The sequence below is a fragment of the Zerene cesonia genome, chromosome 12, assembly GCF_012273895.1.
Source record: "Zerene cesonia ecotype Mississippi chromosome 12, Zerene_cesonia_1.1, whole genome shotgun sequence".
In the NCBI taxonomy this organism is placed as follows: Eukaryota; Metazoa; Arthropoda; class Insecta; order Lepidoptera; family Pieridae; genus Zerene; species Zerene cesonia.
This window is the reverse complement of record NC_052113.1, coordinates 507,662-525,043: the sequence shown is the minus strand read 5'-3', so window position 1 is coordinate 525,043 and position 17,382 is coordinate 507,662. Positions and strand designations below refer to the sequence as shown.

Below are 17,382 nucleotides of genomic sequence, written 5' to 3'. Positions count from 1 at the left end.
AAAAAGGGTGAATATACACTCGAACTAATATCGAATTGAAACTTTATTTTGGAATAAAAATACCCATCAAATAACAAAAGTTTTGAAGTAGGGTATTAATGTTATAAAGCTGAAGAATTTTTTTGATTGAACGTGCTAATGTCAAGATCTTCTGGTCCGATTTGAAAAATTCTTCCACTGTCAGATAGACCATTTATTGAGAAAGGCTTTCGGTTCTGTTCGGAACAGACAAAATAAAATTATTAATATTTTGAGGGTAGCGAGTGGCGCGATGTATTTCTACGGCCGAAGGGAGCGCGGTAGTCGTTGTCGAGTCGTCGTAGTCGTGAAGTCGTAAAAAGTCTGTCTGTCGCCTCTCATGTAATCACGTGCGAATCGCGTGCTAATTTACTTTATATTCAAAAGCACTTCACGGGAAGTTTCGGTTGCTTTTTAATTGCTTTATATTATCTAATTATCATAACGCCGCGTTTTGTATCGCGAGATTCGGTGCGTTATAAATCTAATAATGGCGACGCAGTGTGCCTGGCTGTGTTGAAGTGGTGACGTACTTGGTTTATTTCATACTTTTTATATTGTTTTGTTACATCTTGTTACATCTAGTATCCTTTTATATATAATAATACTCCCAAGGGTTTATACTGTTTTTACCGACCGACATACCTCATGCATGTGCCGCACGTGTTAGCAGGTATGTACCTAGGGTTTAACCGTAACGCTAACACTTAATTATTGTTATTTTGAAAATGTGTTTCAACGGCTGCCGATCCGTGTTACAGGTTATGTAACATCAGGTACTAAGTGGGTAGAACTACGGGGCCAACTAGTTTCAACTTAAATTATTTAATTACTTTTACATAAATTCAGCAGTACCAATAAATATACCATTTTCTTTGAAGTTTTCCCTCGCCTTTTCTGTAAAGGAGCATATATTTAGAAATTAAAAACGTGGTCACGGGGAGACTGACACGCTCGCTGTAAAGTGTCCGAAACGTCGGGTTAATAATATAATGAATAAATCGCGTTTAAAATCCGTTAAAAAGTTTTTAATTTCTAAATGTATAATACTCGCGTAAAATCAAACACAAGAAAATACTAGGGAGCATACAGATAAGATTAATACGCTTGTATCGTTCGTATAAAACATCATAAGCTACTTTAGTAATGTTATTGTGTTTTATCATCGTTTTAATATCCCCCGAGTTTATTGTTTCACTTCAAGTATTGTTTACGCAATTTCGTGTTTCTTTGTTGAAATGAAATAAACTTTTACTTAACGACGTCTACCGAGAATGCATGTCTTACATTACGTGAGATTGCTCATGGTCTGTACTAATTTTTTTATATTATGAATTGAACTAAGTGATCTTACTAGGTTCACATAAATTCCAACAAAAAACAGTGAATGCTTTGTATTTTCGTGCAAGGAAAAACTACTATTACGCGAGAATATAACGTTCAGAAATTAAGACATTTTAACGGATTTTAAACGCGATTTATTCGTTACTTATTACTAGCCTACTGGTCTTGATTGGCACTGACTTCACATAGATGAGTGAGTAGCTCTTATCGTTATTATATTAATTTATTTTATTTTCTTATCGGTACAATTTTTTTTTTTAATAATTACATATTTATTGTATAGCTTTTTTTTTAGTATTTAATCGTGAATTCTAATATCTGCGCGAAAACATGCATGCGTATAAGCGTGAGAAATTCTGGCTCTTGTTTTAATTACAAAGACTATTATTCTATTGTAAAAATGTCTTAATATTGGTGATTAAATATACACAGAATTACATCTATTAGGATTATACAGAATACAAATTATATATAGATATTAATGAAATTCAAGTAGTTAAACATAAGTTCTACTAATAGTCGTTTCATTTATTACTAGCGGTCCGCCCCGGCTTTGCCCGTGGTACATATATAGCCTATAGCCTTTCTCAATAAATCGGCTGTCTAACACTGAAAGAATTTTTCAAATCGGATCAGTAGTTCCTGATATTAGTGCGCTCAAACAAACAAACTCTTCAGCTTTATAATATTAGTATTGATTCATTCCTCTCTTTCGAGCTAATTTTTCAGTTTTCTCCATTCTAACGCATCACTTGCTTCTTTAATGCAATTTTTACTCTCATAAAATATCTCATGCACTTTGAAATGATCACAATAGCGCACCCGCATAAGTCGAGTTTTACAACCCAGCACTAAGATCTTAAATCCGGACTGCATGATACATTGTTTGAAATTTTGAATGCTCAGGTCAGCTAGTGCACGTTGTTTATTGGTCCATAAACTCGCATCTTTGTTATTCTCATGCACTGTTCTAGTTTCAACTTTTCGGTTGACGGAGTAGGAATTCACCCATCTTTATTAACACAATTTTACTAGCTTTGCCTGTATGTTTGTACGTTTGTGTCTAACTTACTCCTGTAATCTGGATTTTGACCTAGGTCAAACAAACAGATTTAATCAAAATCTTTGAATACATATCAAGGATCGATGACAATAAAGCAATTTCATGAGTTTATCATATTATGCTGATAAGCAATGTCAAATATCATAATTATAATAATTAATATTCGAATGGCATAAAATTTGCCAGCTCTTCTATATTTTGGGAGTAAATCTTACATTGAAATAAACTTTTTCCCATTGTCATAGATGAATCTAAAGAGTACAACAAGATTCTATACAGACATTTTCCTAAAGTTGAAGTTCTGCAAAACAATATTTTTTTTATTTTTATTTCTTTATCTTTATTGATTGGTTTCCAAACAACTTATACACTAGTATAACAGCAGTACATACAGTAATAATGTACAATGAACATTGTTTTGTATATAAATCTATTCTATGGGTACACAACTGATCTAAAGCGCAAGATTTATAAACAATCCATATAAAACTATTAATTATTTATACATCTCAGTGCTAACCATAAAAAGATATAGTTAAAAGCCGTATAGCGTCATATCAAATATTTAAACGACATGGACCAAAACATTCGTTTTTATTGAATCACGCGGAAGGTCGCATTTTATCGGAGAACGACCGACTAAATTGCTAACACAACACCTATCTTGCGATTCGGGGAGTTATGTAACGCTATGGGGTGTAATTTGCACGGCCCAGCTTGCGTTTTACTTGAAAAATATTATGGAAGAGATATGTATTGTTTCTGTATGTCAGAATCGACGTGCTAGCTCACTTGGAAAGTGACCATCATAGTCCAAGAATTTAAGCAAAGATTGTATGTCTGCGAATGCCGGCTCTGAAAGGAACGATAAGAATCCGAGAAAGGTATTGGAAGGAATAGGGGGAGTCTGGAAGTCACAATATACAAAACGTAGTTGCATTGACAAGTAACATTATGTTTGTAGATTGTAACTTTGGAAAGAATTTTCTGAGCTACTGAACTTACATATAAGAAAAAGTTTAAGTATAGGTATAGCCAACTAATAGACTTCATATCCATTATTTACATTTTACTTTTCTAATACTATTTTAAAAGCAAGGTTTGTGTTTTAACAGATCTAAATGAAATTTGGTGCCAACATATCGTGTCAACTGCTTAAGGAAATAGTATAATAAATAGGTTTAATCCCGAAATTTCCATAGAAACGGCAACAATTTTCCTTTGACTACTCGGGCGGGTACGAAGCTAGTGCTAAATCAAAAATATTCTGAAAACTAATTGTCAATGGTCTCGAGTAGCAATGGCTATAAGTATTTATTAACTACTGTGCTATTATGTACCAAAACAGAAGAAACGCACCACTTTTTCCTTCATAAATTCATTGTCCGAGATTAACAGTTCGTTTACTTTTACGCTGCTATCCATTATTTTAAATTATAATCCCCTGTGAGCCAAAAATCCTGTATCGAAATTGGCAATTTTCACTGATCAACTGTAAGCAGTAATGAACGATCTTTTATTTATGAATATTTATCAAACTGTTGTACGTGTAGTTACTTACGCTTATATAAAATATGTAAATGCATTTGCATGTGTCTGAAAGAATTCTGTATGTTTCGATTATAAATAATTCACTTTCTATCCATTACTTGGATGAATGATGATGATAGAATCGGTTGAAGAAATAACATTCACTTAATTGCGGTCCTGTCTTCACTTTCTCAATAAACATCAGTGTTTTTAACTTCACTTTTAGGTGAACTAATTTTGATGATGATTTTTATTTGAAAGCTACTGCCCATCAATATTATTAATTTGGTCTAGTTCTGACAATTTGAAGGCAGTTTAGTTTTAGTTATAAATAACTGTTTATAGACAGCTTAGACATACGATTCCCACATTGGATTTCCTGATATCCAATCTCGCGAGTAAACAATTTGTTTGCTGTAGCAGATTCTACACTGGAAGTAGTTACCCTTACGATGGATAACTGTATCGTCATCGTGAAGAAATCCACACATTATCACTAGTATTGCGGTATATTTTGAAAGTTATTGGTAACTTCATAGTGGGTCCAAAATAGTTTTTTCATGTATAAAGATAACAAAACTCGTACACCACTAGAATCAACTAACGGTACGTTTATTTTGTTATGTAAATATATCTCTAGTTAAAATAGATTAAAATAGTAGGGGCATTGAGGGTAAAATAGTTTATCATAAGCATACTTTACATAAGAATTGATTTCTTATAATACGTTCACGATCATTAGATTTACAATATAAAACAAGTCGTCACAAGATATAATGGCATTAAGTTCAAAATAGTTTCTAAAAATATAAACTAGAAAAACAATACATGATCGAAGAAGCCATTTTAATATCATCACGTCAAATCTAACCCTTTCAATTCACTTGACATATTTAAACTAATGTGACCTCTAATAATACCTAATAATATATTAATGGAACCCGCGTTAAACAAAAAAAGAATATAGTTTAACCGTATAGACGACTGGGTGTGAGTGAATCTGTAATAACGTACATTTTATATATGTGATACTAACAAAAACGATTTAAACACATAGATACCCCAAAATAACTTCAAATGCTAAAATTACTCATTGTCTCTGAAACTGGATAACTTTCGAATCGAAATTCTGTATCTTATATCATGCATTAAATTTCAGTAAACCCTTCTTTGGCTTAGACCATAAATGGTATTTTACCAAAGCATTCTCACACCAAATTGGGTTCAAGATAAGGGCTCTGTTACGTCACTCCACAGATTATATTCCTACCCTTTTAATTAACTTCAAGATGGCCGCTACCAAAGCCTTTTGTTATGAAAATGCTGAATTTACTGGAACTCTATTAATTAATCATTAAATTGATAGACAAGATATATCTTCTAGATAAGAGCTTTTGTTCTGAATGGGAAGTAGAAACCTGTGAAATACACCAAATATATATTTGTAAGTTGAGACGAATTCATAAAAATAGAAAGTCAGCTATAAATTGAGTATATTTCAAAATATCACCGAATAGTCTCGAAGGTCCATTGCAAAGGTCGATTCCTTTCACACCTGAAAGGTCACACCGTCGTCACATTATCAAAACTTAATAAGACACTTTGACACCACATCATATCCGACATCTCTGTATTTGCAAGATCACCGAAACTGTGATATTCTCACAATTTACGTCGCCACTATTTCGTACATTCGCTCCCTTTGATTCATAACCACTTCCTCTCATAACATCCCTTTGATATACTTTACAAATGCTTCTTTGTAATTCGATTCCATTACGCTGTATCAGTATTACATGCTGACAAAAAATCTGTGACATTATTAGTAATAGAGTTACAGAATATATGTCGTTAAGGAAGAAAGTCGAGTCTTCAATCAATGATTGAATTTTTATACTTATGTGCCTAATGAGATTCCTACTATTGCTATCCTATAACTTATATTTGTAAATCAAACCTATACTATTATAATAAACGTGCATTATAGTAAACAAACTAGTTTATCTTTATCTGTAAAGTGTATCTGTATCTCTAAAGATCCGTATGATTTTTTTACAAAATAGATAATAGTGTGGATTAGTATATACAGATATACAGTTGCCGGGTAGAGATTGCTGTTTAGTAATAATGACGTCGTTTGGTCAAAATATTATTGACTAGTACAAATACGATAAATTTTTACTCGGGTGAGAAGACATGAGTGCAAAATAATTTCAATAAAAATTTTCGTGATATCATTCCACACGTATCTGGAGAACTATATCATTGTAAGACCTAGTTACTACTTTCTCATTGTTGGACGTTTCGCAAGGAACAAGGCTCAGTTCCCAAATTGTATTAGTTTTTGGGACGTTGATTGATGTGGCTATTATTGGTGGGCATTGTTTGACACGATGTTAATGGTGTCTTCTGTCGTTATATCGTTATTCCCCACCAGGTCTGACTGTCCTTGCTGGTTGAAAGTTTCATTATATTAAAAAACATATCACTTGAAGCCTCCATAGGTGCACAATACTAGTATTAGCACACGATAGTTATGCCATTACCACAATACAATACCGACAGATTTTTTAGGAATGCAAAAATAATTCTCTCCAGAGCTGTTTTTACTTATTGCAATTAGGTTTATATGTATCTTTGTTAAGATTAGAAAAGCTTGGAATACGACCACGACATTGTAAATCTCTTGATTGCTTAAAATGTTCTTATATCTCCCTTTTGTATCGAAAGATATCACGGTCAAATCTTGAAAAATTATATTCATGTCATAATAATCTTATCATTTAATCCCCGCTATCTTTATTTTGAATAAAGACATATATTTTTATACACTAAATTTAAAGATAAATAAAGCTACTTAAGTATAATTAATGAAATTAAATCATTACATAGTATAAAACAAAGTCGCTTTCTCTGACCCTATTACCCCATATTATCCCTATGTCCTTATGGCTATACAGAGGGCTGAAATCTTTAAGACTACGCAACGGATTTTGATGGGATTTTTTTTATAGATAAAGTGGGACACGAGGAAGTTTTATATGTACAACATTTATTAAACTACTCCAAATTTACGCGTGCGAAGCCGCGGGAAAAAGCTAGTAATTAAATCTTTGTAAAATAGCATTGATAAAGAGTATAGACCATAAAGAGTAATCTATTAAAAGTAAATTGAGCGGAGTTACACTATAATGTTCTGACAGGTATTGCCATTTATTTTTATCATTCCTTCATATATCCACGTATCACGGGTTAACCCCGCAATCCCTCTCCATTTATCATTGCCAGACATCAATGATTTATCCTCATTAATAATATATTTTATGGAAATAAATAATAGTGTGCACAAATGATCGATCGGAAAGATTATCATCGAGAATGTCTTCAAAACTATATATTAAATGTATTTTTACAGTATAAGATATATTCAGAAAACTTAATGTACGTAAACTATCATGTAAAAGATAATATGGAATGAAGGGGAATAGGAAGGGTGAGGAAAAGAAACGGGCCTCCGGCACCCACACTCACCGTACGAATCACAGCATGCCAATATTTCAGGCCAGTTTTCTGTTGGTGTTGGTGTGGCCCCTCCTTTTGCGGCTCGACGGAACACAGTGGGGTTTTAGTCGGTAGGAATCCGACATAACCCACGACCTCTTCCCCGGGGGCTGTGGGTGTCTATACAAGATATTCCCCACTAAAAAAAGAAAAAAGGCCGGTTTTCTGTTGCCGAAACATGCTCGACCCACATTGAATAAATTACCTGAAAAGCAGTAATTATAATAAGTATTTAACCTATCGCAATTTCATGTTTTGTTTATTGTTTCAGACATAATGACCAAATTACAAACATCATTGAAAAATTCCACGACGATGGTTTGAGGGACACACCACTATCATGCATCCCTCTCCGACCTGGTTGGCAACGTCACTGCTCTTCATCCTCCAACACACAGAAATGAGACACAGCATAGACGAACCCCGACACCACCACCGACATAGACACAAAATTGATTCAGACCTCTACAAATACACGCCGTACTACGACCCTTTTCCCAACTTCAAAGACATCTATTTAGATAGAAGCCTAGTAAATTACGATATAGTCGCACTAGATAATGATAATAAAAATGAATGGATGCCTAATGACCATGTGGGTGAACTGAATAAGAAATACCAGCATTGGCCGATAAAGAGGGAAGCGGTTATTGAAGGAGATTTGGTGCTTGGTGGACTAATGATGGTACATGAACGATCGGAGAACATGACGTGTGGACCTGTGATGCCACAGGGGGGTGTGCAGGCGTTGGAGACGATGTTGTACACCCTGGACATAATAAACCACAAGTTAAAACTGATCCCTGGTGTCACGATCGGAGCTCACGTTTTGGATGACTGTGACCGAGATACCTATGGACTTGAAATGGCTGTAGATTTTATCAAAGGTATGTTTGTAGAATTAGTTGTAAATGAGATTGAAATAAATATACTCTAAGTAATATTTTAATAATGAATTTAATTGAAGATATTTGTAAGTAACATTTTACAACTAGTGCAATATGTTAATGGTATTAAAAAGCTATTCGATCAGCAATTGAAATACTTACTTTTCAACCGACTTCTTAAAAGAAGAAATTCAATTGTTTTTTCTGTTTGTTATCATCTTAATTTTTACTTGGTGAACCGATTTCTATGAATTATTTTCTATATGAAAGCTGGTGCCCGCCATGTAGTCCCATTTTTTTGGTCTTGTTCGGATAATTTGAGGGCAGTACAGTCCTTTTTACACGCTTTTTATTAGCTTCACCTGTATGTTTGTTTGTTTGTTTGTTTGTATGTTTGTTTGTTTGTTTGTAACTGACTTCTTTGGGCGCGATTTTGACCCACTTTAAACGGCCAGATTTCGTTCAAACTTTGTAGATTTATTGAGGACCGATGACAATACACTAATTTGATAAAATTATTCCAGTTTTCAATTTGCAAAATATGATTTTTGTTAAAGCGTGTTTTATAGTTTTTTTAAACTATTATATTTTATATTATTCAAAATATAGTTGAATAAACCTGTTTATATTTAAATTTAATATTTTGTTTACATAAATCTTTTGCGTATATCATAGTGTTATGTCCTTTATGTATGGATACATTAATATGTTGTAATTCTTGTCCACAGGGTCAATAAGTAACATAGATGACGCAGAATACGCGTGCAATGCGACTGCTATGAGGAAGGTTATATCTGGTGTGGTGGGGGCGGCATCGAGCGTCACGTCAGTGCAGGTCGCTAACCTGCTGCGACTGTTTAAAATACCACAGGTATAACATATTATTGGTAAAATATACCATACTATAATTATAATATACCATACTATAATTATAATATACCATGTGTATACTATTTCCAAAATTTAATAATGTTATTTCCAATAAAAAATATTATATTATGTATAATTAAAAGTACAATTAAAAATGTTATTTCCAATAAAACGATTATTATTTTTATTGGAAATGCGATGGTGTTTTTGGGCTCCCGTCAAAAGCTAAGCTTAGACTCCCATACTGAAATAAACTTCGAGTTAAATCCGTGCTTGTGTAAACCGTCTTGAACGCTAACCACAATTAAGATTGATACAATGATATTTGAACTGTTAAAGCCAGTTATATATGATAAGGGAATACAGTTTCTTCAATGAAAGCCATCCATGTCAAGCATAATCATGTGATTAACGAAGATTAGTAAATAACGGAACGGTGCATCGAACGCGTATACGTGTTCATTTTATATTGACTGATAGTTTAGTATTTTAAAAAGACGAAAATAACTTTACTTCCTCATAAACTTGTGTATATAACGTTGTTCCTAGTTTCGTATCTGGTGATCCATGTTTCATGATATTCTATTGTATATAAATTAATTACACATGAAAAAAATTAAGAAAGACGTACTTACTGTAGTACCTGAAGCTCAATTCATTCGCGCCAATTGCTCACGCTTCGCCTAAATTCAACTCGTTTCTGAATTATTTAGATCTTTTTCCACAAACCGCTGTATTGTGTTCAGTTTCATAATACCCTCAATAAGATACAATAGGATTCTGCTCAGAGAAGTAGCGATTCTAAAAGATAATGGCGTGTAATTTGGTGATTGCTGATGGACCTTTGTGCTCTTTGAGTCGGGTTTTTTTTTTGTTTTCTGGAGCTTGTTTCAGAGATTTTTATAAATACGTGTTTATTTAATAAGCTACATCGTTAATTTTAACTAGTTGAAACAATAATATGATGTCAATTATAAAAAAAATATTAATGTTTATTGTATAACAATAATGTAGACTATCTAAGTTTAAAAGTATATAAAACAGGCTTTTAATAATAATATAGCATTCTTGTGGCAAATATTTTCTTAAGTAGCTTCGGTTTTTTTCAGGTTAGATTGATTACAATTTTTTACAACAATACCACTGGGAAATATAAAGTAAATATAACATTTGTGAAATGAAACGAAAAGTTTTGATAAACTAATAAATTATTTCCAACTCCAAAAAATAATAAAATTTATGGAAACCACCAAATTACAACTTCGACTTTGCTTCCTTTGGGCTTAATTAAAATATTCATTTGGTATTTTTGCACGAACGTAAATAATGACAACCCGAGAATTTTCAATTAAAACGATCTTAAAGTACGATTATACGTATCTGTAGAAATAATTTTCCTAAAATATTTTTGCTTAATATCATATCATCCTAAAAACAACATTGAATCTTAAAAAATTCTCACTGTTCTGTATAACTGCTTGTCATCTCAAATAATAAAAACATTTTTAAAACTCTTATTACGTGTTACGTGATTTCATTAAGGATGAAAATAAGAAGGGCTATTGAAGCGGAAATTTTTTACGACAATTGTTTAATTAATTTTTTTCTTAAGTACATACAATGAAAAGGGAAGACGGAGAAAATTTTGTTATTTTACAATTGTCTAACTTGTTTAAAAATTTACATAACCATTTTTCTGTTAATGTTTTTTTTGAAAGGGATTCAAATACAAACTATTTTTTTATAATACTCGGTTTTGTTACGATGCGCGATGTTGGTCGCGCACCTGAAAATGTCAAATTTTCGACATTAAATTAAATTATAAATAAATGGGATGCGCAAAAGTTTTTTCGCAAATTTCCTCCTATTATTTTGTTTATTAATTTCTTTTATCAAATAGTTTCGAGGTACTACCAAGCATATATACGAGTATATAAATCTTTCAGAGACATTTTTTTAAACATCATTCCGCAAAAAATAAATTAGGGCACACATTAGAAGAGCGGTATTTGTATTTTTCAGCTTAGACTATAATTTATACGCAATACGTATACATATTATGAAAATTATATTTGTTTTCTTAATTGTTTACTCGCCGCCATCTTACGAAAAATTATAAATAGAAGATAATAATTGTTTTTCTAGAAAGCTTTTAATATACCAATTTGCCGAATATTTGATATAGATAATATAGATTGTGACCTGAAGTAAGATTTCGTGGGCTTTTCATATTCCACGAATCTAGTAAGCTTTATTTTGTTCCTATAAATATCTGAAGAATTATTTTAATGATAGTAAATACTATAGCGGAGTTCTCTGTAGCGATTTAATAAAAAAACAACTATTTAGAAATACTATAATCAATCTTGATTATTGACGAATAATTCAGCGTGGACAACATCCGTAATTGGAAACTGTTCAAAATTTACAAACATTTTTCCTTATTACAAAAAATCTAACTACAGAATAAATACAACATCTGCCCGTTCCACTTTATAAAAAACAAACGAACAAAACTTTATTGACCGTAAAAACGTAAAATCAACTAGTAAAGTCGAACAATCGACAAATTCAATCAACCTCCGACCTCAGGAAACTTGATGAAATAAAATAAAAGGTACAAGAGGGAACTTTGGAAGAGTGCGTTTGAGGTTATGTTTCACCTTTACCTTTTGACTGTAATTGCTAAGCAATTTCAATAATGTGCTATCGATCTTTAGCAGAAATGTGTCGAAATTTTTTCGCAGACGCTCGTCGTGATTTAACTCGAATGCCTTTGAAATTTGACGTATTATGACTTAATTTACGGAATTCGAATCATATTTGCTTATTTACGTAATTATCTTTTCAATTTGATATAAGTATTTGTTACGACATTACTAGACATAATATAAACATATTTACATGTGAAATGTGGCTATGGAAACCATAAAACTATAAAAACATAAAACATTAATTAAGTCTGACACGACATCTCCTGTAACCAGCAAATTAACTTCTCTTTTTGAAAAGCTTCACCCAATAGAGGGTCGGTGCCCTTGTCCAGTGTAGTAACACCACGTTGTAGTATATCCGATTGGTATTATAATGATACTAGCTGCTCCCCCCGTTTCACCCGCGTAAATCAGTATCCCGTAGAAATATTGGGATAAAAAGTTGCCTATATGTTATTCCAGTTGCCCAGCTGTCAAAATTTAATTGCAATCGGTTCAGTAGTTTTTGCGTGAAAGAGCAACAAACACACACACACATCCTTACAAACTTTCGCATTTATAATATTAGTAGGACTAGTAGGATTTACCATTTGGAACTGGGTGGAAAAATGCAGACTAAACTTTAACCCTGGGAGCAGCTAAAACAACAAGGGAAATGCGAGTGACTCAAACACACATTAAAATCGATATTCCCATAGAAATAAAAAATTAACAGCAGTGAAATGGTGCTTTTGTCACTCTCTAGCTCTTTATATACAGGTAAAAGTAATGCCACTAAATCGTTGCGTTGTAGACACTTTCGCATTGAGAAAATCAGTATAGTTCAGTAAATAATGGTGTAAGGATTGTAACTATGTTTTGATTTTATGAAATACTATTTATATTCACAGGTGTCCTTCTTTTCAACGTCTCCGGAATTGTCGAACAAAGCTAGATTTGAATACTTCACGCGTACTATACCTTCGGATCTCCATCAGGTAATTGTATTTTTCGTTTATTATTACTATTAGTATTATTACTTATATAGCAAGTAAAAATAAGGTACACAAAAGACATTAAAAAATAGCAGTAACCGAAACAAAAATTGTACAAACAAGAAATCTACAATACACATTGTGTAAATAAGAACACATTTTTCTAAATATAACTCGATATTTTTCGCTACGGGATTCCCTTCAGGCGCTTTATCAATTATATTATGATCTAACAACTGAAATCCAGTCCCAACTTTCTAAAATTAAATTTTCAAACATAAATTTTGCTATCCGTTGTACTGTTAGCTTTTCATCAAAGCATCACTAATTTGATCAAGAAAATAAATAAGATACCCAAAAGGCTAGCTAGCCGACATACCCGGGAGCGGAAAGGGCGATGCGTCGCCCCGGGCCATCGTTTCAGGAGGACTTCAAATCCTGGTTCATACTTCAACAAAATTATAACAGACCTGTATAGAATGCCAGTCATTGTCAGTAACCCCTAATGGTTAAACCAAATTACACATTATTAAATAGCTTCTACCTAAACATTGTTGAATTAGCATAGGGATAAAAAGTTTCCCTTATCCTAAATAATAACTCATTGAATTCCACGTATAAATTGAATTAATTTTGTACTGTCTGCATAATGTACGACTCAAAGCAAAAAAAAAAGAATCTTAACTTCAGTAGCTGAAAAAATGCTATTGTTGGACCCAGTATAGTTTTTTCCTCTCCGGGTCTCTGATGAGCTCACGCCGCTCCTGTATTGAACAAATCCTCATTTCGTTAGGCGCGTATAACTTTATGATCATCGATCTCAGAGCCTCCTGGGAGCTAGGTGTGATTGATCGTGCCGCACATAATTATGGCGTCCCTGTGTAGTGAAACTCAAAAGACGCTGAATCATTTATTTATTAAGCTATATTACTTTTTGAAGCGCTTTTTAATCGTCATAATACATTGATTTATATAATAATTGATAATATAATAAGGGTTGGAGAATTGGACTGGATGGACTCGCAAGAAAATCTATAATTTCCTATTAAATGTACAAATTAAACACATCCTCCACCCACCTCCAGATAAATGACAAGTCAAATAAATATAATTATAATTTACTTCCACCCTATTCTGAACGTACACTGCTCCCTCTAAAAAAATCTGTCGAAAAAGGATTAAAACTTCACAATACGTATTACTTCCAGTTGAACTAATCTCTGTAATGAATTTGAGCATTCGCAACTCCCAACTTTTACTAAGTTGGATTCGTCAGCGTAACAACTTATTAATTCTGTTCGAACAAACTAAACCTGTTTAACGTTATTGTACATTGTCATTCGGATGTGAATAATCGGCTAGTGCGGTAATGGTCCGCGAGTCAGGCGCAAATTGCGTCAATCATTTCTTGCGGGCTGATAATTTGAGGTTATAATAAACATCATCATTAAGAATGGTGACCGTTGGCTGTAGATCCATTGGTGGGTTGAGCAGTGGTGATTTTGGAAGTATATTTCGTTTTACAGATGCTTCCTCTGGCCTTGACCGCCTCATTGGTACAGTGAGCGTAGAACCGAGGGGTCTTGGGTTCAAGTCCCGGTACGTACAAAAAAAAATGTCTCGGTCTGGCAGGACACAGAAGGCTGATCACCTACTTGTCCCTAAAGAAAATCGATCAGTGAAACAGATATACATCATCTGCCCCATGCCCCATTAGGGGACACGGGACTTCACACTTCCTCTGGCATGAAAATTTGTCAGATCGCAAATTACCCACTTCTTGAAGAAATAAAATATTCAGCTGGTTTTGAAGTGTTTGTTTCACATCTTTTATGACCGGCTGAAGAATCGTCCACCCCACAACCAGCTGACTGACTCCTTCAAGATAGTAGCTAATCGGACAAATTTTGAAGCCGAATAAGATAATCTGCATTATTTTCAAGCAATAAAATTATAGATATTTTTACGTCCTTGGAAGGTCACCACAACTTTACCAACCAACGTATCTGCTGACCATGCCATGACACACCTATGGTTACATTAACCAATGTTCAGCCCGGAAGAATTACGGAAATGAATTTTAGTTGCTGGCTCGCGGACCATAAATGTTTTGACATTTATATTCAATGGGGATATTGATGCGATTATCGTGTATTGAACGTGTTACAGTTAAAATTTTGATTTATTGGGGAATATTTAAATACACAGCATTGAGGCTGATTTTGAGACATATCTTAAATTGAAGCGTTAACACATTGAAAATATATCATACTAGCTGCGCCTCGCGGTTTCACTCGCGTAAGTCCGCATCCCGTAAGAATATCAAATTAAAAAGTTGCCTATATGTTATTCCGGCTACCCACACACACACATCCTTACAAACTTTCGCATTTATAATGTTAGTAGGATTGTTGTACATAAAATCATTTCAAATAACAAGATTATTACAATTTTAGATTGTAAGCCTGCATTTTTTTAATAATTATAAGAAATTAAGTAAGTATTGTACATTTGTATACATATCTAATAATTTTATTTTTTGTTTGTAAATACCATTAAGTATTAACAAGGATAACATCGCTTAGCCTGAGAAATTTAAATTTCATAATCTGTTTTGCTTCTCAAATGTCGAATTAACAGATTTTTTCGAACAAAACAATTGCCGAATCTAAAGTTCAAATTGAAATGACAGGACAGTCGCAAAGCTGAAATGAAATTAGACGCTATTCCGAACAAAGGTTTTAAAAACTTCGTTGAATACAATTTTAACGATCCGTCATTGAATAAAAAATTGAAACGTTTTGTGTTTTAGTATATGCTTGATATATAACTTGTTTAATATTTTTACTAGGTACTTTACAATCTCTTTGTAAATATTGTCTTAAAATATAAAAATTCTCTTAAAAGTCTTACTAAACATAAAAATTACGTATATGAAATTTAATTGATGTTCGTTAGTCTAACTAAAACTCGAAATGACGGATCAGTTTTGATAAATTTGATTTTGATGACAGTGTAGGGGATAATGTTCTATGGAGAACTTCCCCGGGACAGCCAATCAATTATAATTTTATGCCATTCAGCCAACCTACAAAACCTTCATGGTATGTCAAGATTTATTCGATACAAATACTGGCACATAGTAATGCAACATTTAAAAAAGAAAAAACATCGTTTAGAACTTTCTCGAATCTTTGGTTAGTTTAATTAAACTAAGTCTCTTGCAGGTTCGAGCGATGGTGGAAATTGTGAAAAAACTTGGCTGGAGTTACGTGTCTATAATTTACGAAGAATCCAGTTATGGAATTAAGGTACCTAAGTTTAACTTACAAAAAGATTTTTTCATTTGTAATTAGTTTTGATTAGAAATTTACGTAAATTTAAATTAATAAATTTAAATTTACGCCTTGAGATAGCTGTTTCATCAGAATATTTCAATTTGTAAGTTTAAAACTGTATCTCTACAGTTGTTCTATCGTTTCTATAATCATAGCATTCCATAGGAATAGTAAAAAATTTACTACGTAGGTATATCTACTTATTAATGACTCTTTGTCTTTTGAGTATTGATTTAATTGTGTCTTATTTAACGTATCCAAAGTAGGTACTTTTATATCAGACTTACTGTGTACAAAAGCAGTATTGCACATATAAAATGATATCCATAGATCTTTATTATTCAAACACATCTTAGTCTTCTAGAAATGAATGGCTCGAGGAAAACATTTCACTATAAACGCAAACCTGATTTAAACGAAAGGGTTTGTCTTTGTGCAAATAATGAGGTACATCAAAGCGAGGCTTTGTGGAATCAAACCTGAATTTCAATGCTTCACGGCGTGCTATTTGAACAAACAGTCGCTTGATAAAAATGCTGAAGATTGACGTAAATAAGCTTTCCAAACTCATAATAAAAACATATGTCACCTGACCTATTTATTTATGTGTTCCCACTATTGCGGTACGGCCTCTTAAGAAAGCGTGTGCTTATTTTATTATTAAATCGGTAGTTTAAAATATTGAATTCGACATATTATCATATACTTATTCTAAAGGCGAAAGTTATTTTAAATTATTTACAGATTTGGCTCTATGCGACAAAGAAATGTAGGTAATGAGGGTGACGAAAAGAATCTGTTTTTGTAAAGAAAATTTTTTGGAGGTTTGATATTTTATTCGATGTAGGACGACGAATTGCTTTTTTATTTTAAAGTGTACTGCATATTATTATAGGTGAGAAAAAATCGTTTTAATGAGAATTAATATTTAATCCAACGGTAAAGATAACAATTTTGTTTATGTTTGCCTTATTGTAAAAATAGTATGATAGTTATGTGCGATATTATATACTACCTAGTCTTGCCATAAATATTGTAATAAAGAAAAAAGAAAATTGTTAACTGCAAATAACATTTATTACT

The 17,382-nt window shown here is 32.7% G+C and overlaps 1 protein-coding gene across 1 annotated transcript in view; it reads left to right on the top strand.

The window, feature by feature from the left end:
- The window catches only part of LOC119830877 (metabotropic glutamate receptor 2-like), a 146,729-nt gene that overhangs the window by 80,211 nt on the left and 49,136 nt on the right, over positions 1-17,382 (top strand). Inside the window, exons 3-6 of the mRNA XM_038354054.1 lie at positions 7,788-8,403; positions 9,132-9,274; positions 12,878-12,964; positions 16,189-16,272. Of these exons, the coding sequence (XP_038209982.1) occupies positions 7,857-8,403; positions 9,132-9,274; positions 12,878-12,964; positions 16,189-16,272 (861 nt within the window). The 5' untranslated portion in view covers positions 7,788-7,856. The remainder of the gene's footprint in view (positions 1-7,787; positions 8,404-9,131; positions 9,275-12,877; positions 12,965-16,188; positions 16,273-17,382) is intronic.